The sequence below is a fragment of the Microcebus murinus genome, chromosome 3, assembly GCF_040939455.1.
Source record: "Microcebus murinus isolate Inina chromosome 3, M.murinus_Inina_mat1.0, whole genome shotgun sequence".
In the NCBI taxonomy this organism is placed as follows: domain Eukaryota; kingdom Metazoa; phylum Chordata; class Mammalia; order Primates; family Cheirogaleidae; genus Microcebus; species Microcebus murinus.
This window is the reverse complement of record NC_134106.1, coordinates 2,037,418-2,064,885: the sequence shown is the minus strand read 5'-3', so window position 1 is coordinate 2,064,885 and position 27,468 is coordinate 2,037,418. Positions and strand designations below refer to the sequence as shown.

The 27,468-nt window shown below is 58.3% G+C and overlaps 1 protein-coding gene and 1 non-coding gene across 3 annotated transcripts in view; one reads left to right on the top strand and one right to left on the bottom strand.

Moving 5' to 3' along the window:
- Positions 1-24,542, top strand: part of EIPR1 (EARP complex and GARP complex interacting protein 1) — a 132,197-nt gene extending 107,655 nt beyond the window's left edge. The window contains exons 5-9 of one of the 2 annotated variants that reach the window (XM_076000520.1): positions 1,961-2,060; positions 18,135-18,271; positions 20,951-21,118; positions 22,520-22,687; positions 24,119-24,542. In XM_076000520.1, coding sequence (XP_075856635.1) covers positions 1,961-2,060; positions 18,135-18,271; positions 20,951-21,118; positions 22,520-22,687; positions 24,119-24,293 — 748 coding nt within the window. In that variant the 3' untranslated portion in view covers positions 24,294-24,542. The remainder of the gene's footprint in view (positions 1-1,960; positions 2,061-18,134; positions 18,272-20,950; positions 21,119-22,519; positions 22,688-24,118) is intronic. The other variant, XM_076000521.1, reaches the window with a different exon arrangement.
- Positions 7,959-8,065, bottom strand: LOC142870267 (U6 spliceosomal RNA). The gene has a single exon (XR_012918699.1). It is a non-coding gene; the product is annotated as a U6 spliceosomal RNA (small nuclear RNA).
- Positions 24,543-27,468: the final 2,926 nt, after the last annotated feature.

Genomic DNA, 27,468 nt, shown 5'->3' with positions numbered 1-27,468 from the left:
CGCACAGGGGCGGCAGATTTGGGAGCAGGTTTCTTGGCCTCCCTCCCAGCTGTGCTGTTTTTGTTTTGTTCACTAGATACTATGTGGTCTTTATTGCTATTGCTAGAAAAGACTCAGTAAACTCTTTGTCTGGTACAGGAGTGACGTGCCTGTGGTCACAGTACTATGAGCTTCCCGTGTGTTCCCTGAACTATAAATGAGAAAGAAATTGTGGTTTTTGAATTACTTTAATGTTGTGATTAAAAGTAATAACAGCTCCGCTGACGGTCTTGAGACGACGGCACAAGGAAGGGTACCCGGCACGGCCCCGTTGGTTGGTGTCATGTTCTGCGTGGAAAAGAAATAGCGCAGTCCCCTCCCGATGTCCGCAGTTAGGTGTTTGAGCGCGTGGAACGAAATTCTCTTCCTTACAAATAAGCACTTTAAGAATTTCATCAGGGAAGACAAAATCCATATTTGTGACCAAGTTGAAAAAATTTTTGGTCTCTTTATGGCTTTACCACAGAGATATTACCGTTTTTGGTCTTTTTTTAATTAATGCATTACATCGGTTAGGATGATTTTGGCTGCAGCTGATGAGAAACCATGGCTCAGATTGGCCCAAACATGTGAAAATTCTCTCACTTTCAAAGCTGTATTGAATAAATTACATGAGATATTCAACACTTTATTGTAAAATAGATGATTTTGCCCCACTGCAGGCTCCGTGTTCTGAGCACGCTCGAGGCGTGGCCAGGATGTTGTCCGTAGGTGCGGTGTGTTAGAAGAGAAACTGTAGTAGCAGAGTTTGAGCAGAGAGCAGGTCTGGAACCGGGCGCTCCCAAACCAGACAGCTGTGCTTCTCTGGCACTGCCTCACCGTCTGCGAGAATTTACGGACAGAAAAGAAACTGACGTTCCGAAAACAGAAGTGAGGTACGGAGGCAGCTGGATGGGTGACAGGTCAGCGTCAGCCTCCCTGGAACGTGGTTCCGGCAGTCGGCGGCCCGTGAGTGGCTGCGGCATAACGGCCGTGGTTGGCTGAGACGCTGCCACTTGTTACGAGAGTTGGTTATGGTCTGTTTACACGTCCCGTTAGGTTACGGTTCACTCCCTACAGAGAAACCCTGAGTTTAAAATATGTAAAGGAGGAGGCCGTGCACGGTGGCTCACGACTGTAATCCTAGCACTCAGGGAGGCCGAGGTGCGCGGATCATTTGAGCTCAGGAGTTCGAGACCAGCCTGAGCAAGAGCGAGACCTCCGTCTCTACTAAAATTAATTACCCGGGCATGGTGGCGCATGCCTATAGTCCCAGCTTCCTGGGAGGCTGAGGCAGGAGGATCGCTTGAGCCCAGGAGTTTGAGATTGCTGTGAGCGAGGCTGACGCCACGGCACTCGCTCTAGCCTGGGCAACAAAGTGAGACTCTGTCAAAAAAAAAAAAAAGAAAGAAAGAGGGAGGGAGGGAGGGAGGGAGGGAGGGAGGGAGGGAGGGAGGGAAGGAAGGAAGGAAGGAAGGAAGGAAGGAAGGAAGGAAGGAAGGAAGGAAGGAAGGAAGGAAGGAAGAAAGAAAAGAAAGGAAGGAAGGAAGGAAGGAAGGAAGGAAGGAAGGAAGGAAGGAAGGAAGGAAGGAAGGAAGGAAGGAAGGTAAGGAGGAAGCTTTAGATTGAGCCTAATCTAACAGGCGTATGAGACACACGCTCAGCTTATGACGGGCTTGCTGGGCCCAGCCCCACCGTGAGTGGAGGAACATCTCCACCACCATCTCCCTGGGGGTTAGGCTTCAACACGGGAATTTGGGGGACACAGTGTACTCCACAGCAGCGAGATGACAACAGTGTCCACCGTAAACATTATCAGATGTTAGTGTCAGTAGACGCTCCGCGTGACTGTGGGCCGGGAAGGGAGCTTGCCGAGCTCTCAGCCGCCAGTCGGGGCGCCTCCAGCGTCCACGCTGATATCTGCCACCTCTCGTTCTCTCAGTGTCGTGTGGGAGCCCATGGGAGACGGCAAGAAGGTGATCTCGCTGGCCGACAACCACATCCTGCTGTGGGACTTACAGGAGAGCTCCAGCCAGGCCGTGGTGAGTAGGAAGAGCCGCGGGGGTTCGCTCTTTACAAAGCTGGGCCTTTGGGCTGAATTCAGAACACACCTCTTGAGCCACATGTGCTCGGAATACCGAGGTTGATTGTGAGACGGCTGATGAACACGCTGGGCACCCACCAGAGCACTGCGTGACGGCGTGCTTCGGGGAGAGCCGTGCGGGTGTCGCCGGGCCCCGCGGGTGGCGGAACTCGCCGTCCTCTGCCCTGAGGAGGAGGAGCACGTCTAAAAGTGTACTCTTCTGTTTCAAGTGCGTGGTCCTTTTAATGAATGGATCTTCAAAGCATATTTGGTTAAAATCACACCTTGAAGTAGGAGCCGCTGTGAAATATTAATTTCATCGTGTTGACTAGCCCTTGTAACGTATTTGCCTGAGTCATAGGAGCAACTTTTAGCATCTACTTTCTTTGGAACCAGTTTTGCTTTTAAATGTGTATCATTTCAAATACTTTGTCTTTCATAGTGTATGTGTGAATATATTTATTCCATTTCTGAAAAGTTTTTTTCTTTTCTTTTCTTTCTTTTTTTTTTTTTTTGGAAACAGAGTCTCACTCTGTTGCCTGGGCTAGAGTGCTGTGGCATCAGCCTCGCTCACAGCAACCTCAAACTTTTGGGCTCAAGCGATCCTCCTGCCTCAGCCTCCCAGGTAGCTGGGACTACAGGCATGCGCCACCATGCATGGCTAATTTTTCTATATATTTTTAGTTGGACAATTAATTTCTTTCTATTTATAGTAGAGATGGAGTCATGGCACTGAGCACGTGAGAGCTTGCAACGTCGTTCATACCTGGGGCCAGGTGGCCGCACACGGCCATGGCAGTGAGGACGTGAGAGCTTGCAGCGTCGTTCATACCTGGGGCCAGGTGGCCACACGCCGTCACGGCAGTGAGCATGTGTTGGGCGGGTTTCCGCAGGGGTGGCCCTGTCTTGCGTTTATCTGTCCCTACGACGTGTTTCCCTCATGGTGCTTTACAATATTAATAAACCCTTTCTCTACCCTTCTGGGTTGAAGAGGCAGCATGAATAATGGTTTATCATTATTAATTTGTGGCACAACAGTGCGACTTTTAAAAACATTAAGTGCCTTGTTAAAGTTTGAAACCCCTGAATGGCCGAAGCCTTCAATGTGAAATCAAGTGCCGGCCCATCTTCCCAGAGCATCGATAGTGTTTAGGGAAAAATCATTACTTTTATTAAAAACTTTAAAAAGAAGATATATCTCCACATCCCGGAGTAGAATACAAATTTCACACAGACTTTTAAAATGAAACAGGAAACATGAGAGAAACGTCGTGCTGAGACACGGCCCGGGCCTGGCGCTGGCCGGGAGGAGATGAGTACTTATTTCTTGCCTTCTAGGCGGCCTGGAGGGAAGTCTGGGTCGGGGTCGAAGGGCATCCGTGTCCAGTCCTCTCCCACCCACTTGCATTTCAGCAGGGAGTTCTACATAACTAGACCCTTAGAGGAAAAAAGAGGACAAATACTGAGCTGTCAAAATGCCAGGCTCATGGCCGGCTTTGGGGAGAGCCCTGGCTCGGGCCGGGCCGAGGGTGCCGTCTACACACCCACTGCGCTCACCCGGCGGGCAGTGCGGGGAGGAGAGGAGGCCGGGAGAGGCCCCCGGGGTGCCTGGCTTAGGGCGCGGCGGGTCCTCACCGGCCCAGCTCTGCAGTCCCAGCCCGTGACCAGACTGTGAGCACACCTTCAGACCCTAAGCCGTCTCCAAAGGATGTCATGGTAGGGCGATTAATCTGTAACTTACTTTCTGCAGAGATCAATTCAGTTTCCCCTGCCCCGTTTTTATCTGCTGTCAGCAGTTCTGTCAATTTCGCTTGTGACCCTCACCGTGGCGTCTAATACAGAAACCTTCCTATCGATCTCGGCCGTCTTCACGCCCAGCTCCTCAATTTTTTTTTTTTTTTTTTTTTTTATTGTTTGAGGATATTGCCTTCTGTGGTGAATCTAATCTTACGCTCACTGCATCATTACCTCTTGCAATTAAATTGGAGATTCTTTGCCATCTATAATCATTAGCAGGCTCCAGGGAGGGCTGGGCGGGAGGGTTCCTCGGGCCCACGGACCCAGGGAAGGCAGAGGGACGGCTGCTGCGTGTCCACTCGTGCTCGTTCATCTTCGCCTCCGAGCAGCCTTCGCCAGCCGCAAAAATAAATGGCTTCTATTGGGGAGGGGGGTGCAGAGCACCAAGAAGGCAAGAACTCGCCGTGCCACTGCTCCGCCCAGGCGGAGCTCCTCGCAGCAGATGTCCGCCAGTGCCCCCTGCCCGGCGGTGCACGGGGACGCCCCTTTGCAGGGAGAGGGCGTGCTTCTGCCCACGGTGTTTTTGCTAGGAAGTCTCTAACCGGACGTTTACAACGCACCACAGGAGGATTAGATCAACCCTAAGTCTGGGGGCAGCTCTGGGGCAGGAAAATCGTTCAGTGCAACTACAGCAAGCCCGTTGTGCTGTAAACAGACGTTGAGTTCGCTGGGGACAGAGAGACCAGTAGGCAGAAGCTGGATTTGATCTCGGGACTCGTGGAGGGGCTAGAACTTCGCTGGGCGTTGGTGGGTGTTTTTTGCACCCGGCCACCGCGCCTTGGCGTCACCGTTCATTCGTCTCATTCTCCAGACTGAACTCCTTGAGGAAAGAGACCCGTTCGGTCCGCTGCAACTGTCCTGTTAGTCTTGAAGGTTAGAACTTAGCGTCTGGATTCCAGCAGGGGCCTCACCGTTGGCTGCAGGGAAATGAGTCGCCCGTGCACATGGGCTTCTTGTGCACATTCACGTGGTGGCTGGGTTGTGCAGGGCTGTGCAGGGACGGCTTGCTGTCCAAGCGTCTGTCCTCTCTGTCCTCTCTGGCAACACAAAGCAGGGCAAGGTCCCTCCCCAGCCTCCTTCGCAGCTCGGCGTGGGTGTGGGCTGGGCTCTGGACAAGTGGACGTGCGTGGGAAGGGTGTGTCCAGCTTCTGGGAAATGTCCCTAAACTCGGTGTTCCCTTTACATCTCAAGTCCTGCTCCTGGGATGTGGATGCAGTTTGCAGATGTCTTCTCTGTTCTGTCACTTGTCTTTTCATCTTTCCGGGTAGTATCTTTCGCAGAGCAAAAGTTTCTCATTTTTTAATTTTTTAGAATAGTTTTAAGTTTGCAACAAAATTGAGTGGCTGATACAGAGATTTCGCACATAGCCCTGGCCCCGATACACACACAGCCCCTGCTACTTTCAGCTCCCCCCCCAAGCGGTATGTTCGTGACAGCTGAGGAGCCTGCCTGGACATGGCCACCATCACCTAGGGCCACAGCTTCGGCAGGATTCCCTCCTGATGTTGCACGTTCCATGGGTTCCGAAAAATGTGTGATGATGTGGCCGGTGTTTTAGTGTCGCACGGACTAGTCTCGTGGCCCTAAAATCCCAAGTCCCACCTAATATTCTTTCCTCCCTCCCTCCCCCAGCCCCGGCAACCGCAGATCTCTCTGCCGTCGCCATAGTTTTGCCTTTTGCAGAATGTCTTGGGGTTGGCATCACACAGCACGTGGCCTGTTCAGACCGGCTCCCCCCCTTCGGGGTGTGCATTTAAGGCTCCTCCGTGGCTCTTCGTGGCCCGACAGCTTGTTTCTTTTCATCGCCGGGTGATGCCCGTGGTCTGGAAGGATTTCCATTTTGGTAGAGTGCGGTTTATCCGTTCTCCCTCTTAAGGATTGTCCTTTTTGTGTCGGGGCTGAGAAGTCTGGCCTTGGGTCCTAAGGCCTTTCTCCTCTGTTCTTTCCTAAGAGTTTGATAGTTGCGTGTTTTACGTTTCCATCCCTGATCCATCTTAGTTCAGGTGTACAAGGTCCCTGTGGCCTTCAGCGACACACCTGGCAGCTGGGAGCAGAGGCCAGGGTCCCACTTGGCCCTGCCTGGCACGACGAGGGCGCAGACAGGTTTTCTGGGGTGACTGGCCGGAGTTAGAGCGGTTATGTCTAGACGTTTTCTTTCTTGCTCAGCTGCCCCCTTTGAAGGAGAGCAGCTCGCACTGGGGCCTTTCGGGGTCCGCACCTGTTGGTGTTTCCCGGTTGTAGCCCCTCAGCCCCAGGCCGGGATGGAGGAGGCGGAAGGGACCCCAGGAGCTCCGCTTGCGGCTCCTGTGTCCCGCAGCCTAGCGGGTCTGCCCTCTTCTCTCCGCCCTTCAGAACCGTCCGTGTGTCACGTGTAACGTCTGGGTTTTTGTTGTGCGCAGTGGGAGGAATAGAGGAAAAGGTGAACACCGCCTCCTCCCGGCAGCAGACTCCCGTGAAGAGATCCTGAAGGCCACGGTCACCAACCCTCACTAGTTACGCCCCCTCCCACCCCACTGATGTCTGAAGACTTTGATAACGTGAAAACGCTTCCACTGTCTCTTTACAGGGAAAAGTCCTCACTCCCCAAATGAGTGTGACTTGATCCCGGGGAGGTGCCATCGTGCTTGGCAAGTGCGGCAGCTGTGCGGGGGGGGGGGGGGCAGGAGGGAACAGTGGGGCTCCTGGGAGTCCCCACGGCACCTGCTGTGGCCCGTGCTCACATGAGAAGGCCTGGCGGGGCGTTGCTGTGGGGTTTGGGGCGAGTCAGGACTGTGGGAAGCCAGCCCTGCCCCGAGCAGGCCAGCGTGCTTGTGTCAAATGCTTCAACAGATATCCAGTGAGCTCACTTCGGAGAGGGCAGGAAATATTTTTTCCAACAAATTGTCATTTCTCACTAGTTTCAAGGTAATCCTTTTAAACAAACATGCAGATGCAGTCTGAGTCCGGGGCTGCGGCTGCAGTTCAGGTGTGACACCCCCCCTAGCCCCGCGCAGGTGCTCCCGGAGGGCCCCACGCCGAGCACCCTGCCCACCCTCCTCCGGCTCCGTGAAGTGCTCAGGTGTTGATAATTCGCTCATTGTTTGAGTATCTGGAATGGTGACTGACATTTGGTCTTGTGGGGGTGAATTTGATTTTTGAGAAAGTTAACTGGAACAAAATCTGGTAAACAAGATAGCTAACCAAAGCTTTGCAGAGCTGGTTAGCGGAAAACATGTTAAAACTGTATGAAAACTGGTTTTCCTGCAAGACTCATAAGAAGACATCCCAAAATATTTTATGCAGTGGTTACATCATTATGTCAGACGTTACCTTTGTAGCCACAGGCTTCAGATACTATTCATTTCATTTTATGTTTTGGATATTTGTTTTTATTTTTTTTTTAATTGTATTTATTTTTTTATTTTGGCATATTATGGGGGTACAGATTTTAAGGTTTCAATAAATGCCCTTCCCCCCCTCCCCCCCAACAAGTCTGAGTTTCTATCATGACCATCTCCCAGATGGTGCACATCTCACTCATTATGTATGTATATACCTGCCCCCCTCCTCCCTGCCCAATACCCTATTACTGTAGTACCTATGTGTCCACTTAGGTGCTGCTCAGTTAATACCAGTTTGCTGGCGAGTATATGTAGTGCTTGTTTTTCCATTCTTGGGATACTTCACTTAGTAGAATGGGTTCCAGCCCTAACCTGGAAAATATAAGATGTGCTATATCACCGTTGTTTCTTAGAGCTGAATAGTACTCCATGGTATACATATACCACATTTTATTAATCCATTCTTGGATTGATGGGCACTTGGGCTGTTTCCACAGCCTTGCAATTATGAATTGTGCTGCTATAAACATTCGAGTGCAGTGTCTTTTTTGTAGAGTGTCATTGGATCTTTTGGGTAGATGCCCAGCAATGGGATTGCTGGATCAAATGGTAGATCTACTTGTATCGCTTTAAGGTATCTCCATATAGCTTTCCACAGAGGTTGAACTAGTTTGCAGTCCCACCAGCAGTGTAGGAGTGTTCCTCTCTCTCCGCATCCACACCAGCATTTGTTATTTGGAAAAAATATGGAACGCTTCACGAATTTGCGTGTCATCCTTGCGCAAGGGCCATGCTAATCTTCTCTGTATTGTTCCAATTTTAGTATATGTACTGCCAAAGCGAGCACTGGATATTTGTTTTTAAAAAAGCCATTATCTCTAAAAAAAAAGATAGCATTGGTAATTTACCATGTTGCATATCTTATAGTAGCTACATATATCTTTTGTAAAAATTAAAGATAATTAGTATTTTGTTAGTCTTCTAGTTAAATCTTAAAAAAATAGTTAACAAAAAAATGGCTAGGTGTTGGTATCTGGCAACTAAGTATTTGTTTCCTAAGCTCTCAGAAGACTTCTTTCTGACAATAAAAAGTGAATTGTACGTTTTGGGGCTGAGCATGTTCGAGGAGGAGGAGCTGCCCACTCGGGAGCTCTGGCACAGCTTGTCGTCTGCACGTGCTCGCACGCCGCGTGTCCGGGGCTGCTGGGCAGGGACGTGCTGCTGTAGCTGCGATCATGGAGAGAGACTCTGCCTCTCTGTGGTGTGCATCCAGGGCATGCGGGAACTAGATGCGGCCTCTAATCTGAAATTGTAGGTTTCACTGGGACAGGCATGGGCCAGAGGGACCGTGAATGCCATTCAAGAGGACCTGAGGCGTAGGGGGCATGGGAGGGGCATTGAGGGCAGGGGGTATTCTTGTCATCAAGGCAGCAGCACAGACTTCATAATCGAGTCCTATTTATGCCCCTAATGAACAGTGTGAACTAGGGCAAATTCTTTGGCCTGCCCAAGCCTCAATGTCCACACCCGTGAAGTGAGGATCCTAAGACAATTTAGCAGTGGGATTATGCGGGGATAGCGTAATTCCACAGTGCCTGGCAGGTGGCAAACATTTGGCATGTGCCTGTTGGATAAAAATGGATGGGAGGGTGAATGCATGGACGGATGCGTGGGTGCATGTGTGCATGGATAAGTTCATGGGTGTGTGATGGATGGGTGCATAGATGCATGGGTGGGTGCATGGCTGGGTGGTGTCAGTGCATGGATGGTGCATGAGTGCATAGATACATGGATGGGTGCATAGATACATGGATATAGGGGTGGGTGAGTGGGTGCATGGGTGCAAGGATGCATGGCTAGGTGTGTGGGCACATGAATGCATGGATGGGTGCATGGATACATGGATATAGGGATAGGTGCATGGGTACATGGGTGCAAGATGCATGGCTGGGTGTGTGGGTGTATGAGTGCATGGATGGTGTATGAATGCATGGCTGGGTGCATGGATACATGGATATAGGGGTGGGTGTGTGGGTACATGGGTGCCTGGATACATGGGTGCAAGGATGCATGGCAGAGTGCATGAATACATGGCTGGGTGCATGGATACATGGATGGGTGAGTAGATACATGGGTGGGTGCATGGGTGCATGGATACATGGATATAGGGGTGGGTTTGTGGGTACACGGGTGTCTGGATACATGGGTGCAAGGATGCATGGCTGGGTGCATGAGTGTATGGGTGGGTGCATGGATACATGGATGGGTACATGGATATACAGGTGGGTGTATGGGTGCCTGGGTACATGGATACATGGAAATACAGGTGGGTATGTGGGTGCATGGGTACATGGATGGGTACATGGATGGGTACATGGATATACAGGTGGGTGTGTGGGTGCATGGGCACATGGATGGGTACATGGATATACAGGTGGGTGTGTGGGTGCATGGGTACATGGATGGGTACATGGATGGGTACATGGATATACAGGTGGGTGTGTGGGTGCATGGGTACATGGATGGGTACATGGATATACAGGTGGGTGTGTGGGTGCATGGGTACATGGATGGGTACATGGATATACAGGTGGGTGTGTGGGTGCATGGGTACATGGATGGGTACATGGATATACAGGTGGGTGTGTGGGTGCATGGGTACATGCATGGGTACATGGATACATGGATATACAGGTGGGTGTGTGGGTGCATGGGTACATGGATGGGTACATGGATACATGGATATACAGGTGGGTGTGTGGGTGCATGGGTACATGGATATAGGGGTGGGTGTGTGGGTGCATGGATGCACGGCTGGGTGCCTGGGTGCATGAGTGTGTGGGTGGGTGCATGGGTACGTGGATGGGTACATGGATACATGGATATACAAGTGGGTGTGTGGGTGCATGGGTACATGGATATAGGGGTGGGTGTGTGGGTGCATGGATGCACGGCTGGGTGCCTGGGTGCATGAGTGTGTGGGTGGGTGCATGGGTACATGGATGGGTACATGGATACATGGATATACAAGTGGGTGTGTGGGTGCATGGGTACATGGATATAGGGGTGGGTGTGTGGGTGCATGGATGCACGGCTGGGTGCCTGGGTGCATGAGTGTGTGGGTGGGTGCATGGGTACATGGATGGGTACATGGATACATGGATAAACAAGTGGGTGTGTGGGTACATGGGTGGGTACATGGATACATGGATAAACAAGTGGGTGTGTGGGTACATGGGTGGGTACATGGATACATGGATAAACAGGTGGGTATGTGGGTGCATGGGTACGTGGGTGCAAGGATGCATGGCTGGGCGCATAGCTGCATGAGTACATGGGTGCAAGGATGCATGGCTGGGTGCATAGGTGCATGAGTGCATGGCTGGGTGTGTGGTTGCATGGATACGTGGATATAGGGGTGGGTGTGTGGGTGCACAGTCTCATGGGTGCAAGGATGCAGGGTGGAGCAGCTGTAATTTGTGATCTCCACAACTACATTATGGGTGAGGGTCCCCCAACAGGAGGGTCACCAAGAAGATCCTAGTGCAGAGGGAGGAAGTACAGAGGAAAGAAACTGACGTACCATAAAGCAACCTGTGTATTCTTCATAATTAAATCACTTCCCCAGAGTCAGCAAGCGATCGTCATAATTCAGGCACGGCGGACACGGTGTGCCTTCGTTGTTGCTGCGCTCCCACTTCCTCTCGCCCTCATTATTCTTCATAACAGATCTTTTCCCCTCTCCTAAGAATTGACTATAATTAGATCCGGCTCCCCAGCAGATTACTGATGTCTCATTGGTGTCACAGAAATATTTTTTATGCTGTAGTCCATCTTGGCAAAATAATTCAGATCTGCACTCGTGGCCTTTCCAGTCTAGATTGTGTGGAACTGAGGTCACCCTGCATTTGTGGTCTTAGGACAAACGTTTCTCTCCAGAAACAGAGCTTCAATTCAGCGTGGTGCAGTGCGGCAAAAAAATCTTTTAGTTCTATTCTTCCTACAGATAGAGTCCTTTTAGAAATAAACTGACAATAAGTTTGAAACGACATCCAATTCTCTCCCCCAGCGGTGGCCCTAATGCCCCGCGTGCACTTTCTAGACGAGGACGGCTCTGGCTTCCCGGCCGACGCTGTCCCGGCCGGCAGTGGCGAGTTACCTGCAGCTGCGAGCACACCTCCCCGGGGCTGTGCCCTGGTCTGTGTGTGCCGGGGAGCCAGGTGTGCCGGGCGGCCGCCTGTATGCCCCTGGCAGGACCCCACCTCCGTTCTCACTCCGGGCCCTGGTGCTACCCACACCTGCCACCTCGAGTGCGCACGGCACGAGCCCAGCGCTCCCAGATCCTCCCCCTCTTCTTTCCTTCGCGTCCCGAAGGTGGGGCGGCCTTGGGGGCTCCCCAGTGAATGCCGTCTCCGTCACCCAAGCTGTCTTATGCCCAAGACAGATCAGAGCGTGTCTCCGTGTTCCTAAGTGTTGGTTGTGAGTCACAGTAAGAATGAAGAAAAAAAGGTTTAAGGCACCGGCCACGTGCCAGGCACCATCTGGACTCCTGGCGCGTGTTGCCTCATTTAATCCACTGACCCTGCAGGGTGGAAACCTCAGCGTCTCCGTCGTGCAGGTGAGTCACAGGAGTGGGAGTCCAACCTCAGGGAGACCCGCCTGCCTCGGGAGACTCACTCGGACGCAGAGCTGGGTTCGCACCCAGGAAGTTCATGTTCAGAGCTGGGGTGAAATTCCCAGCCGGAGACAGGGAAGGGGAGTTCCCGTAGGAGTCGTTCTCAAATGGGCACTGTCAGTACAGCAGGTAGGGTGCAGTTGGCTGCAAGACATAAGAAAGGGCTTAAATAGCGAGGACGTTTTATTATCTGGTGTAACGAGACACAGAAATAAAGCGATTCCAGGGTTGGTTAATTCAGTGTCTCAGTAATATCCTCAGGGGCTTAGCTGCTGTGTGTCTTCCCGCTCTGCCATGTCCGCCTGGCACTGCCGTGTGACTATAGGGTAACTGCAGTGGTTCCAGCCATCACAACTAGGCTCCACAACACCAGCGAAGAGAGGGCAGATTTCTCTGTGCATCTCTGTCTCTAAGGAAAGCCTCTCCCGGAAGTGCCTCTGTCCAGTCAGGCATGGTCCATGGCGAGGGAAGGAGTCCCTCATGCTTGGCGCAGAGAGTGTCAGTCCCCGAGGACCTTGCAGGTCAGGGTGCACCGCCTGGGGCGCGCCTCCACAGGGTGCTGGGTGTCTGTAGTGCCACACACACCATAGCCAGGTGGTTTTCTTGCCCCACCACGCTCCTGCAGGAAGGCGGGAGGTGGTGCCCCTTCCTCTGCCTGTCCGTGTTTCCCCGGTTCTGCCCCTTCCTCTGCCGGTCTGCGTTTCCCAGTGCCGAGAGTGCTGTCCTTTGCTCCCCGGTGGTCCCCCGCCCCACCAGGCGTGGCCACCTGCGGTGGCGGGAACGCAGCGCCTCCTCTCTGGGAACCCCACGCGGAGCCTGCGCCCAGACGCACCCCACCCACGCGGCCGCCATGGGGACGCAGGTCACACCGTTGTTTGTCAGAAGGTGTGCTGCTCGCCCACGGCCGGCATAAGCGACCTCGCGTCTGAGGGGTTGGCGGGGGCCTTTAATCAGGCCTTTCCCTGGGCCCTGCACAAGCGCTGAATGTCCCTCTTTGATGCCGGAAAGCAGGTTACCGCGCGACTCCACGCCCCGTGGAGCTCCTGCCCAGCTGTCTCCCTGTCGCCAGGAAGCCAGGAAATGTGACTGATTAACCTCGCGTCCCACACCCGCCGTCTGCCCCGAGCAGACCCCCAGACCGAGGGCAACCCCTCTCTCAGGCCTTTGTTGGGATTTGCCTCCAGACTCGTCACGCTGTGGGCACGGAGCTGGCGGCGCGTGGGAGCCCGCACGGGTCCTTTTGGTTGGCGGAGGGGGGCAGGGGCAGGGCGAGGCGCCTGTTCCCGTCTCTCGCTGGCCGTGTGGCCATGGGGGCATCGCTCGCTCTCTGGGCTCCCGTCTGCCCGTCTGCGCGGTGCGGTCCAGGGCGCGTCTCTGAGCCGCCGAGGGCCACTCGAGGGCCCGCTCACCTCTGCTCAGTGCCCGCCGTGAGTCCCTGGGGCCGTGTAACAGACGGCCGGAGTTACCCGCGCAGCTCGGCCCGCTCCGCCGTCTTGCGGTTCTCGCGTGGACAGTCAGGCGTCGGACCCCAGGCGTGCTCCCCTCCCCACGCCGACAGGGGACCGTGCCACCTGCCCGGCTCTCTGCGTTCTGTATGTAGCTTGGGGACACCCCAGCTGCTGATCCTTCACCCTGACTTCACCCTGCCTCCGCCTGGGCCACCTTCCTGTTCCCTTCTGTCCCTGGCTGCAGTGCCGTTCCCGGAGGCGGCTTTGGTTACGTTTCCCGTCTCCTTGCCTTGCATGCGCTTTTTTGGCGGGAACACCTCACGCCCCTGTTTCATGACGTAAGTTCTGCTCGACCTGGAAAACCCGTCCTAGTCCTGAACCTCGTGAGTCCTTCCTCTGGCTACCCCAAGCCGGGCACGTTCCACTTTCTCTGGAGTCTCTCTGAGCATACGTTGTTGGTGTTCAACCTGGCACGTCACCTGTTAGCCAGCTTTCTGTGACTGTGCAGTCGTGTGGTCTCTGCGCCTCGGTTTCCTCACCTGTAAAATGGGCACAGTAACACACACATGACTACTGTGATGCTTTCCCTGGGAAGGGAGCGTAGAATGCCAGCCTGGCGCTGATTAACTGACAGCTGGTCTCACGAGCGAAGTGTTTTCTCTCTGTTGCCTGCGTGGGCCGGTTGCCTCCGCAGCCAGACCGAGAGCCCCGTCCGAGACACGCGCTCAGCGAGGCCGGGCCTCACCCGTAAATACCTGGGTTTTTGTGGGGTTTTTTTTTTTTGAGACAGAGTCTCACTTTGTTGCCCAGGCTAGAGTGAGTGCCGTGGCGTCAGCCTAGCTCACAGCAACCTCAAACTCCTGGGCTCAAGCGATCCTCCTGCCTCAGCCTCCTGAGTAGCTGGGACTACAGGCATGCGCCACCATGCCCGGCTAATTTTTTCCATGTATTTTTAGTTAGCCAATTAATTTCTTTCTATTTATAGTAGAGACAGGGTCTTGCTCTTGCTCAGGCTGGTTTCGAACTCCTGACCTTGAGCAATCCGCCCGCCTCGGCCTCCCAGAGAGCTAGGATTACAGGCGTGAGCCACTGCGCCCGGCCTCATAAATACCTGTTGATCAGTCGCAGGGCTAATCGGTGGTTGGTTGATGCATTAGTTAATTGACTAACTTACTGTTCCAAAAACCTAGGCTAGTCTATGCGGCAGTTCAGAACACACCCTGCGCTCTGCAGGTCTGGGAGCAGGCGGCCGCGGGGTCGCGGGCTCGGCTGTGCAGGGAGGCCTTACGGGATGAAGTGGGTGTCAGTACAGAGAGTGTCGGACGACAGCGTCCCTTCCGAGCACTGAGCTCGGGCTGTGTTGCTGAGGTGCCGCACCTTCTGCTTGTGCGGTGGCCCGTGGCGTCTTCCCAGACAAGCGGCACCGCGGATGAGCTCGGCCCGCCCCGTCTGCCGAACTCGCCTCCCCTTCTAGAGATGTGACCGCATGTTTTATCTGTCCGAAGAGTTTGAGTACAAGCCAGTATGCGTAACAGGAAATTAATTAGAGCTCAGTGTTGATTAGCTAGAGAATATACCCAACCCTTTCGTCATTTCTGCTTGTCCGTCCTGTGGTTTTTAGCACGTTGGTTGTCACCAGTGAGTAATCGTTACCTGATAACCAGGTCTTCAGAAAACTAAATAGCACCTGGGAACATTTTGACTATTTGGTTTTTTTTCCTTTTTTACCTAAAAGGGATGCTAAAAAAATATTTTTTTATTCATTTATCCAATTGGAGGGTAAAGCATTGCAAGGTAAAGCCAAAGTCAGGTCTCCCCGTGCCTCCGGCAGTGCACATTTGAGTCATTTGGGTGTCTGCACGTGGTGAGGCTCTGAGTCCCATCTTCAGGTGGCGGTGTTCCGTCACTGCCGTTGGGAAGATTTGTTTCGACCACTTCCCAGATTGGCTCTTACTAAGCACAGTCTGTGGCTCAGAGTTTGGGCCGCAGCAAGACTTCCCTGCTGGGGTTTTCTTTCCCCCACCCCCACCCGTGGCGCCACGGCAGGGCTCCCCGCGGTCTCCCAGCGCTGCCCGGCGCCTCACACGGCGCCTGGGTCTCCCCGGGAGCCGAGCCGCCTTCCAGAGCCACCCCGCCCGCGCTCTCTGCTGCTTGCCTGCAGCCTGCCTCCCACGTGCCAATGGAAAATAACTGCGCCCTCGCACCCAGACCGAGTTTCCCTATGCCAGGGAGGCCTGAAAAGAAAGAGACGCTGTGGAATCCTCCAGAGTGTGACGGGAAGGGCGGGAGACTATCGTCCCAGCAGCAGAGCAGTCCCCTCTCCAGTTTTCTCTCTCCATTGTTCCTGGTGGCAGCCGGCGCAGCTGGACCAGCTGTTGACCTCTGGGAGTTTGGGGGCGGGTCTGCGGGTCGGCTGGCGCTTCCGTGGGCGTCTGGGCTGGGCTGTCATTCCTGGTGCTCTGGGCACCTTTGCCGCCTGCCCTGTGGGCAGGAGGAAGCCTGGGGGGGGGAGCAGCGCCTGGGCGGGAGGGGTCCCACGGTGGGTCCTGGCCGCACGGTCCTGAGACACCGGGTTGCTCGAGTGCGGTGTCCCTCGTGCCACAGTGGCCGCGTGTGCTGCCTTTGTCCTGTGTACGGGCGGCGGCCACCTCCCTGCATGTCCTCTGTTTGGGTCGCTCTCCTTCCTGACCCCTGGCCCAGGCCCTGGCTGTCCTCGCCTGGCAGTGTGTGCTTGGCTCCCACCCGCCTGAAGTTCTGTCCCCGCAGTTCTGCCCCCGACAGTGGCCGCTGCCGCCCGGCCTGCCAGGCGCTCCCCGCAGACGTCCTGGCCTGGGGCGGCTGGCTGCACCTGCCTTCTCAGCCGTGCGGCCTGCCATGCGGTCTGCCTCCGCCCCGCCGCGCTCCCCGCCCGGCTTCACCTTTCAGGGCTGCCCTCGGCCCAGGCCACTCCGCTTCTGGCTCGCGTGTGGCGTCCCTCTTAACCCCAGCGCCGGCTTCTCTCTTCCCCGCCTGCGTCCTCCACACGTGTGCTGCTCGGACTGTCTCTGGGCGTGCCTGCCACGGCGTCCCGCACGCAGGAGCACAGTCAACACTCCCTCGCGCAGCAGGATCAGCCTCTCGGCCTTCTGTGGAGAGGGGTCGATGGGCCGCACTCGGTGTGTGTGTGACAGTGCAGCGCCCTGCTAACTGGGACACTGTGCAGCAGGCCCCAGGCCATCCCTGAGGAGACACCCTTTGACTGCCCACGAGGCCCCGGGCCGTGGGGAAGAGCGAGGTGGGGCGGGGTGGGCAGGGGCCGGGCACGGGAGCTGGGGACACTGAGGAGCTCCCATGCGCGTGGGAGGGGCAGCAGCAGCTGCAGCTTGGAGGTCCAGTCTGCAGGTGCCTCCTGCCCAGGCCTTTCCCCAGAGAGCCCGCCTGACCCGTGTCTTCCCCGACGCCCAGAAATGCACACGGTGCAGACGCCCACCGGGCCTCTGCCCAGAGATGGGTCACGGTTGCCTTGTCTTCCCCTGTGGGTCTCTGGTGTTCCCACCTCTCCTGGCCTCTTGTCACCATAGGTCTCTGCTAAGCTGGTGGCCTTCTGTTTCTAAAAACGTTCCCTAAGCACCACGGTGGGAGGTAGCATGGGAGACGGACGTGCGGCCCTTCCTGGGCTGACACCTCCTCCTCCCGACCGAGCTCGGCTTCTGTGCTTCCCTTAGGGGTGGCCGTCACTCAGCTTCTACCCAGGACTGTTTGGGTCCCCTGGCCGCTCCGCAGTCTGTTCCCGTAGGATGGAGGGACGCCGGGCGTTGTCACTCCAGCCTCTAGGTGGCCGCCTCCCGAGTTTGGAGCCTCCTGCTGTGGAGGGACAAGTGTTCCCGAGGCCGTGGGCTGTCAACCACAGCGTCCTCACAGCCCCGTTAGGTGGTGACCTCTTTGTCTTGCCCAGGACCCCGCGTTCTCCCACTTTGTGAACGGCCTGCTCACCGGCCACCTGACGCTGCAGGTCCCTCTCGGGGGTGGGAAAGGGCACACTGGTCTGGACGCTGAGTGAGCTGGGTGGCAGTGGCTCGTGCCCGTGGGCAGGTTTGGGGCAGGCGTGCCCGAGAGTGCTCCGGGGTGGGGCTGGGTCCTCTCTGCGGTTAGCCGTCATCGTGTGAACCGCCGTTCAAACCGGAAACCGGAGCCGCTTTGTGAATGGATCCCAGGCGGGCGGGAGGCGCGCCTCTCCCGGGCTCACTCGGGCCACCGCTCTCCGCAGAAGGGGGTGTCTGCCCCAGCAAGCGGCCCGGTGGGTCTTGGGGAGTCCTCCTTATCAGCTGCCTGGCCTGCAGGTTTAATTAACCTCCATGTGAAGGATTCATAGATCCTCAAGATAAAGGAGAGGAAGAGGCCGTGTACCTAAAACAATATTAGATCAGTAAATACGTGTGTCCCCTTGTTATTCTAGAGCTGGTCTCGTGGGCTTGTGTCCTCGGTCTCTGGGGACGGGCGTGTCGGAGCTAGTCCGTATCGTCTTCTCCAAGTTCCAGCGGACTCTCTATCCACACACTTGCAAGCGGGCCCTCTTCAATAGACGTCTATTAATGTGCTTTCCGGTTTTCACTGTGCTCAGTTCTGTAGTTTTTTTCCAAATAAAGTTCAAACATCCTTGCCTTTTAAGGGAAGAAAACAAAGACAGAGCTTCCTAATTATCCTCAATAATTATTTTCAGTAATATCTTGGATATAGGATATCCTTTTGGGTTTGCTGAGGAGAGTTAACTGCTCTTCTTTTCTCCTCCCTGGAAACCCTCATGGCGTGCGCAGCTGGCCGGCTCGGCGTCCCTGGAAGGCAAGGGGCAGCTGAGGTTCACCTCGGGACGGTGGAGCCCGCACCACAACTGCACGCAGGTGGCCACGGCCAGCGACACCACGCTCCGCGGCTGGGACACGCGCAGCATGAGGTCAGTGAGCCGCGCCGACGCCCGCACCTCCCGCCCGCCTGCCGGTTACGGTGACGGTGAGGGTGACGTCGGGGGTGACGATGGGGGACGGGGTGACGGCGAGGGTGACGATGGGGTGACGGCGGGGGTGATGGAGTGACGGCAGGGGTGACGGCGGGGGTGACGACGGGGTTGACGACGGGCGTGACGGCGGGGGTGATGATGGGGTGACAACGGGGGTGACGGCGAGGGTGCCGCCAGCCACAGCGCTGGGCACGTGGTCCGTCGCCTCCACCTCCCGTCCGCAGGAGACCTCGAACCCCGTCTCGGTCCTGCGCCCCAGGCACAGCCGGCTCAGCCGATCCTCTGCCGACCCACTCTGGTGTCTACACTAGCCGGGGTCTGTGATAAAAACCAGGGTCACGACCACACGTCGTGAGCAGGATGGTGGCCGCGGGCCGCTCCGTCTCGGGGACAGCCTCGGCGGGTGGCAGCTGCCGTCCCTGGTTAAGTCTCTGGGCGCAGCCGGCCGGCCGTTTCCCGCCTCCGGGAGACTCGCCCGCCGGGCATCCACGTCCTGTCATTTAAGTAATTGTACGCGGCCACCAGCCGTTCTAATGGAGCAAATAAGAGCGGTTTTCCTGTTCCAGTTGTGATTTTGATAGGCAAGGGAGGGACGGCAGCACGTCTGTTGCCATGGCAACGGAAGCCCACGCAAGCTTTTTTAAGAGACAGTTATCCCCTCGGCACAGCGTAATCCGTCGCGGAGCCGGGGAGACGGATGTCATGTTTCAGCTCGTGCGGCTCCCAGGGTGGGGCGCAGCTCTCAACTCAGTTTCGAGGGCCCCCCCCCGACAATCCAGGCTAATAAATGATCGCCGTGTCCTCAGCGCCTGCTGCGAGCACACAGGGCTCGTTGCATTTCCCACGCCCAAGCCGGGGCCGCAGACTGGCCTCGACGCCCACCCTGACTTCCCCACGTCCTGCCCCCCCCCCCCCCCCGTGTCACTGTGCTGTGGAGGGTGTGAGGAGTTCCAGTGTGCAGGACAGGACACCCGGCAGCCGCATCACAGCCCGCAGAGCGGGCACGCTGGGCGGCCAGCGAGCCTCGTTCTCCCAGGTGCGTCTCTGTGAGACCCGCTGACTCCCGCGGGAAGTGTGGCGCCCGCAGGCGGGCGTGCCAGCGCCTGTCCTTGGCGGGCAGCTTTGGTTTTATGTAGCAGGACGCCGTCAGCGTTTCCTCCAGACTGTTTCGCTCTGTGTCGGAGGTCCCGCCTCCGGAGCCTGCAGGGACCTCGTTAGTGCTTAGCGTGTGCGTGGCTGTCCACCCGGTTCCCCGGGGACGCGCCACGTCTTAATTTTATACCTTTGCCTATTTCCCTCCGAAGATCTTAAGGTTCAGGGTGTCTCGTTAAGAAAAAACAAGCAGGATATTTAAAAGGCGCAGCATATAATATAAAAGCTGGGAGATTTAAGGGTGGTTTAGGGTGGGAAAACCCAGAGTGGGAGAAGAAAGGTGGAAGAAATTGAGCTCATCTGCCTTGGAGAGCAGGGAACGATGACGGCCTTTGGAGGCACGAGGGGGAATCACTAGGGAGTTACAGGCACAGACGCTCCTGGTCCGCCCTGGAGCCGCGGCGAGGGAGGGAGGGAGGGGATGCCACAGAGGTGTCAGTTCCGCCCAGGGAGGGTGGCGGGCCACGGGGGCCAGCGCTGGCAGCCATGGGCCGTTGCTGTCGGGGCACAGGCCTCGTGTTCCTCGCCCCGACCCGCCTCCCTGCGTGATCTGCCCCCTGGGGTTCATGACGTCAGAAGGTGCCGTGACAGGCAGGTCCTGTGATTTCAGACCCTGCGAAGAGCAGCCGGAAGGAGAGGGGGTCCAGGCCTTGGTTAGGGGTGTGTGAGCGTGTGCCTGCCCTCTCGTGCATGTGCACTCGTGTGCGTGTGTGCATGTGTGAGCACCTGTGCATGTGTGTGTACACGAGAGCTGGTATGTGTGACTCTGTGTGTGTGTGTCTGCGTGTGCTATTCCAAACAACCCTCCCCTGCCTGTCTCTGGAGCAAGTGGATCGCACTGGGGCACCAGTGTTGCCGTCCTGGGGTGGTGTGACCAGATAAAGAACAAGCCTTGCCGTGGGCAATATAAGTAACTTTGACACTTGTACTCCCATGATACGCTAAAATAAAAAAAAAAGAACAAGCCTCCCGATCACAAACACCATCCCCTTCATTTTTTTAATAGATTTCCAACTTTTTCTAACCTTTGCCTCTCTCTTTCTCTCTATCTCCGAATGCCAACAACACAAGTTATTCTGCCTTTGTCCCCTGTCTTTTTCCCTTTTCCTTTCTTTCCTCACCGTACCCTTCCAAAAACTTGCCAGGCGTCCCACGCAAAGGTCCGTTGCAGCCTCTCTGGCAGCCTCACTCTCAAGACACCACGTCACATGTTTGCCGGCCGCAGACCAGCAGCATCACTCCCACAGCTGGCCGGGAGGGCCAGAGACACGGGCGCGTTGCCGCCGCGTTGCTGGGGTGGGGCGCCCGCCGCCAGCCTCCTGTAGAGGGGCAGGTACGGGGAACCCACGCTCCCCGGGCCAGGGCATCAGGCAGGACCCTGGGAAGCCCGTGCACGCCTGCAGAGCCCGGTGGCTTTCCGTGACCCGTTGAGTGTTTTTCGGCGCTGTCCCTTCCCTCCCGCAGCCAGGTCTACTGCATCGAGAACGCCCACGGCCAGCTGGTGCGGGACCTCGACTTCAACCCCAACAAGCAGTACTACTTGGCGAGCTGCGGGGACGACTGCAAGGTGAAGTTCTGGGACACCCGGAATGTCACGGAGCCCGTGAAGACCCTGGAGGAGCACTCCCACTGGTGGGTGGCCCGCTCGCGGCTCGGGGGAGGGCTGCGTGGGGGAGGGCTGCTCGGGGGAGGGGCTGCGCGGTTTGTTTTGCTGATCACTTTGCCGTGGGAGAGACACAGACCGGCTGAGTTTGTGCTGCTGTGAATCATTCAATCAACCTGGTTTTATTTTTCCTAAAGAAACGCTAATTCCAAATCTGAATGTTTGTGATTTATAAGCGTAGGAAAAGAAGAAAAACATTAAGTTCTGTTTTCTCTTGAAACAGTGCCGGTCGAAGCATGCAAAAATAAACGTGCACAGATGTTCACGCAGCATTGTCTGCAATGCCAGAAAACTGGAAACCACCCAAATGTCCCTCAGTAGGGGACCGGTTAAGTGAATCAGGTGGCATCCGTGCAGGGAGACCACGCAGCTGCCAGGAAGCGCGAGGAACATTTATGCGTGTGCGCACGTGGCCCAGACCCCTCATTATCTCTAAAGTGTCATCTGCGTGTTTGCCGTGTGCTGGGCACTCTGCTAAGGGAAAAGATCAAGCCGTAGCCTAGTGTGTGCACCACAGATCCATTTCTAGTCACATCGAGTGCGTGTGCTGATGCCTGCCACGCATGCACGGGTGTACACGCACACGCATGTGCAGAAGGAAAGGCAGGAAGGGCGGGAGCCGCACTGTCACCGGAGGGCCTCTCCCAGGCGCGGAGGGGCCGTCACAGGGACTTTGCGTCCCGTGGCCCGCGCCTCTGAATGGTTTGAATTACTTATCAGACGCTCTATTGTTTCCGCAATCAGAAAATTAAAAACCCCAGGACGCCAGTGTGCAGTTTTGATAAGTGCAATGAATTGCTGCAGTTTCCTGCAGGCCGGGGAGACACGCCTCACGGTGCCCTCGGCCCCCAGGCAGGAGCCTCCGCGCGGGGGTGTCTGCGCTCTCCGCTGCCCGGGGCGGGAGCTCGCGTTGGCAGGGCGCGAGAGGGCACGGAGCCCGTCCTGCGTGAACGTTACCCGAGCACGCACCCGGGCCCTCGGAGACCCCCGCTGCTCTTGCCTCAGGGCCCAGCCCCTGTTGGTGGGACGATGTCACGGGGCTTTGTGTGGTGCTACAGGCTGTCAGTAACCCACGTGTTGCCATGGGGCGGCTTTGATTTTAGAATTTTAGAAAGTTTTCTGAAACACTGAGCAATGAGCCTTCTCCTCCTGCAGGTTTCAGCTAACGTTCAGTCCGTTTTTGTCTGTCTACTGGGGCGTGAGAGCATGTTTCAGAGAAACATACAGTAAACCTTGTCCTGTGCCAAAAGCCGCGTGACGCCAGACCACAGGACTGGGGCGGTGGCCTGGCAGTGCCCCACGCGGGCTCGTGTCGGGCCGGCGCCGTCCACGGGACGCGCGTGGCTCAGCCCCGTGCCTGCCCTCTGCAGGGTGTGGAACGTGCGCTACAACCACTCGCACGACCAGCTGGTCCTCACGGGCAGCAGCGACAGCCGGGTCATCCTCTCCAACATGGTGTCCATCTCCTCGGAGCCCTTCGGCCACTTGGTGGACGACGACGACGTCAGTGACCAGGAGGACCACCAACCCGAGGAGAAGTAAGGGCACAGCCGCTCTGGCTCACGGGGCCTTGGTGCGGGTGGGCCGGGCGACGCTCTCCTTCCGCACAGCGCAGGGCGCCGGGATGGGCGCCCAGACGGGAGGCCCGAGGCTGGGTTAGGTGACACCTTCCGGCGTGGGCTCATTCTGTTTCTCTCTGTCTGCGTAGATTTCTTTTCATGTTCTTACTAACTGCCATACATGAGATGTAGGAGGCTGTCGCTGGACGTCGAATTTGAGCATTAACATGGCGGGAACCAGCGCCGCCTGGTCTGAGAGTCCCTGCGTCAGTGTCCTCGCTGCCGTGGCGTGGCCACGTGGGCTCAGAGCTGTTGCCCGTCTGCTCAGGGCCCTCAGCTGCCGGCAGCAGTGCGGGGACCCCAAGCCAGGCCCTTCGCCCCGAGACACTGCGAAGCGCGGTCAGCCATGGCGTGTGTGTTCAGTCACGCCGCCTTGGTTCCGTGTTTTCCCGGACTCTTCCCTGTGCCCTCCGTTTCCTGATCCTGGTTGTTTCCAGGCTTGGCAGGTGGGACGGTGAGGCCCCTCTTCGTGCCGGGCTCACGTCCCCAGTGCCCCACGGGGCTCTGGGGGCCCCTCCTGGGGGCAGGGACTGCAGGGGCTGCCGCTAGGCCCCGGCCGTGCGTGGGCGTGGCTGCCGCAGTCGGCGGCGGGGTGTTAGGGGAGACGCCGTGCTTTCTGGGGTGGGGGGGCTCCTCGCGTGTGGCAGCTGGTCCCCCGAGGCAGCTGGGCGCCGGGCAGAGGCTGCCGCAGCGGCCCCCTGTCCCAGACCCCCGAGGAGGAGGCTCTGGGGTGCAGTCCCGTGGACTCGAGCAGCTGAGCCCTTCCGTGCGGGAGGGTCTGTCCCTCTGCTCGGGAGTGCTCACCTTGTTGGCTGTCCGAGCTCTCCCTGCCGCCCAAGCGCCTGAGGTTGCTCTGCAGGAGGGTCCCGCCGTGTCTGGAGCCTCCTCTGCGGTGCAGTCCGCCCGTGAGTTAGTCTCTTGGTGCGGACACAGGGGCCCTTTCCCCCAGCCCTGTCCCCCGTGCCACCTCTGACCGGTTGTCCCCGGGCTGCCACGGTCTGAGGGTAGAGGCATGAGGCCGCATCAGACAGCAGCATGGATGCCCCGTCCCCTGCCGGCAGGGCTCACGTCTGCGGGACCCAGCCCGCCGCTTCAGGGCAGCCTCCGCCTGCTTCCATGGCGCGGAGGAGACGCTCGGGGCCAGGCTGGCTGTGTGCCCGGGCCATGTCCCCGGGCCGTGTCCCTGGGCTGTGTGCCCTGGCCGTGTCCCCGAGCTGTGTCCCTGGGCTGTGTCCCTGGGCTGTGTCCCTGGCCGTGTCCCCCGGCAGGAGTGCTCCCGTCCTCTCTGTGCCTCTCCTGCCCGCGCAGCCGGGGCCGCCTTGCTCACGCTGCGTCTCCGCTGCGTTGCAGGAGTAAGGAGCCGCTGCAGGACAACGTCATCGCCACCTACGAGGAGCACGAGGACAGCGTGTACGCCGTGGAGTGGTCCTCCGCCGACCCCTGGCTCTTTGCCTCCCTGAGCTACGACGGGAGGCTGGTCATCAACCGCGTGCCGCGCGCCCTGAAGTACCACATCCTGCTCTAGCGCCGGTTCCTGCTGTGCCCTCTCGGCAGGGCCGTGGCGATCTGCAGCTGTTCGGAGGGGATTAGTTTTCCAGATGGATCCCGCTCCAGAGAACCAGCGCTGCCTCCCCGATGTGAGCGCCAATTCCCGACGGTGGCGCTTCTGCCACGCCGCTCCGTGTCCCTCCCCTGTCGGTGCGGGGGTCTCACTGTCACATGTTAACTCGTCTTTCCCTTGAGGCAGAGGAATAAAAGGAGCCCACGCCGCGCAGGTGCCGAGCTCGTTATTTCAGGAGCGCCGCGGCTCGTGGCCACATCACCCGGGTCTTCGCTCACTTTCCCTTTCCTGACCCAGAAAAACATGGCTGGACGGAGGTGCCCCTTCCTCGCCGCCCCTCGTGCAGAACTGCGGGGCCTGCGGCCAGCGGAGGCAGCTCCCAGCCCGTGCCCGGGGCCCAGCTGTGCGGACGCGCCTCCACTGCTGGGAAGCGCCTGTCCGTCCTGCAGCCCCTGCCTCTGCGTGCCCGCCCCACGCTGCCCCTGTCCGTCCTGCAGCCCCTGCCTCTGCGTGCCCGCCCCACGCTGCCCCTGTCCGTCCTGCAGCCCCTGCCTCTGCGTGCCCGCCCCGCGCTGCCCCTGTCCGTCCTGCAGCCCCTGCCTCTGCGTGCCCGCCCCGCGCTGCCCTATCTGTCCTGCAGCCCCTGCCTCTGCGTGCCTGCCCCATGCTGCCCCTACTCCCCTGGCGGGCGGCCGGCCGTGGAAATGCTGCTCTCAGTCGTCCCCCAGGTCAGGATTGGGCTCCCGTCTCTCAGCTGTTGGGGACCCCCGACTCCCACACACACCTGCCACGGACACCCCTCCTCAGGAACCCCCGAAACACGACGCGAAGCCCCTCGTCCACTGTCCTTCTGTGGATGGGCGGGCTCAGGTCTGCGCAGGGTCCACCCGAGCAGCCCCGGCCCTGGACGCTGGGCCTGCGCCCTGCCAGGTGTCCTTCTGTGGATACGCGGGCTCAGGTCTGCGCATGCCCGGGGCAGGGTCCACCCGAGCAGCCCCGGCCCTGGACGCTGGGCCTGCGCCCGGCCAGGTGTCCTTACAGGTGCCGCCTCTCCTCCCCTGTGGCGGGAGGGCAGGGCGGGGCGAGCTCGCAGGCCCGGGTGTGGGGGGCCGGCCTAGCCGGCTCTAAGGGTTGATGGCTCCACCCCAGGCCTCGTCTGGAAGGTTCACCGTTGTCAGAAAGCACCTGTGACAGTGAGACGTCTGACCGGGGCCATCTGTTCTCCCCAGTGTCCGTGCGTGGTTTTCCAAGGACGCCGCGAGCCCAGAAGGGCACATCTGGGTGTTGTTAGAGTCCACAGCAGGGCGGGGACCGTGGGCGGGGACCGTGGGCAGGCAGGCGGGTGAGGACGCTGGCCAGGTGTGCTCGGGCCCTCGGCATTGCTGCTTGCGGGTAAGGCGTGTGGGGGGAAGGCAGGGCGGAGCTCATGGGAGGTGTGTGTGCGTCTAGCAGCGCTAGCCGAGCACCTCTTCTAGAGCTGCAGGTGCCGCGGTAAGGGCGTCTCGGCTCACCTGCAGTCCACGCGTGTCAGCCTGTGCTCGGGGAGTGGTGCAGGTGAGGGCCAGGGAGTGCTGGGGTCGGGTGCCAGGCCCAGGTGTGGGGGGCCGGCCGCACAGGTGAGCTGCAGAGGCCTGAGGGGAGGGGGCAGGCAGGGCATGGGGCACCCAGCATTTGGAGACAGGAAGCCAACACGCAGGCAGGGACGGAAGATCTGGAGTCACGGTGGAGGGTCCCTGCCTCTGATGGGCTGTGTCTGTGAATTCCCACACGTGCGTCGGGTCATGTGAACAGTCAGGGCCCAGGACGGTCCATCACCCCTGGAAGCCTGCCGCTACCCCTGTTGTCCCTCCCTCCCCAGCCCAGCCTGGCCGCCTGACCTTCTGCCATTGTGGCAGTCTGGCCTCTGAGGACGAGGGGACGTGGCGGAGGGGGGAGCCTGGCCGCTCCTGCAGCCAGAGGGGCAGCTGAGACAGGAGAGGCCGGCTGAGGGGGCCTGGGTGGGGAGAGCCTGCTCGGGGCAGAGTCTAACATGCCAGTGGTGAGTCGGACGGTTATGTGGCATACGAGAGAGTTGAGAGGAGAAGCCCAATCGAGACAAGGTACTGAGTCTCATCCTGGAACAGGTGGGACGCTGCGCCCAGGGGCAGGAGGTCACGGAGGGCCCGTGCAGAGCAGCCCTCACTGCGCCTGGGGCGGGAGGTCACGGAGGGCCCGTGCAGAGCAGCCCTAGCTGAGCCCGGGGCGGGAGGTCGCGGAGGGGCCGTGCAGAGCAGCCCTCGCTGTGTCTGGGGCGGGAGGTCGCGGAGGGCCCGTGCAGAGCAGCCCTAGCTGAGCCGGGGGCGGGAGGTCGCAGAGGGGCCGTGCAGAGCAGCCCTCGCTGTGTCTGGGGCGGGAGGTCGCGGAGGGCCCGTGCAGAGCAGCCCTAGCTGAGCCCGGGGCGGGAGGTCGCGGAGGGGCCGTGCAGAGCAGCCCTCGCTGAGCCCGGGGCGGGAGGTCGCGGAGGGGCCGTGCAGAGCAGCCCTCGCTGTGTCTGGGGCGGGAGGTCGCGGAGGGCCCGTGCAGAGCAGCCCTAGCTGAGCCCGGGGCGGGAGGTTGGGGAGGGCCCGTGCAGAGCAGCCCTAGCTGAGCCCGGGGCGGGAGGTTGGGGAGGGACCGTGCGGAGCAGCCCACGCTGCGCCCTGGGCGGGAGGTCGCGGAGGGACCGTGTGGAGCAGCCCACACTGCGCCCTGGGCAGGGAGGCGGCAGGTGTCTGGGAGCCGCACAAAGTGTGGGTTTCCTGGCCAAGGAACGAGGCTCTTCTGGCGGTGCTGACGGGTGTCACACGAGGGTGAGAACCTGGGGGAGAGGGTGTGGGACCGTGGGACACTGTGGCAGCACCGGGGGTCCCACGGGCGGGGCCTGAGCAGGGACGGGGAGACGTCGGGAACGGCTTCCTCATGGCCCTGCCACCAAAGGGAGCAGAGCTCCAGGAGCCGCCCAGGGACGCCTGGCCACAAGATGTTCCATTTCTTTTCAAGGAGAAATAGCTCTCTGTCTGCGTAGAGGCCAACAGAAAGAGTCCCCTTCCCCCTCTTGAGGGTCAGTGAAAAATCAGCTCAAAAGGGCCCATTAGTTGGGGGAGGCACACAAAGGTGACTC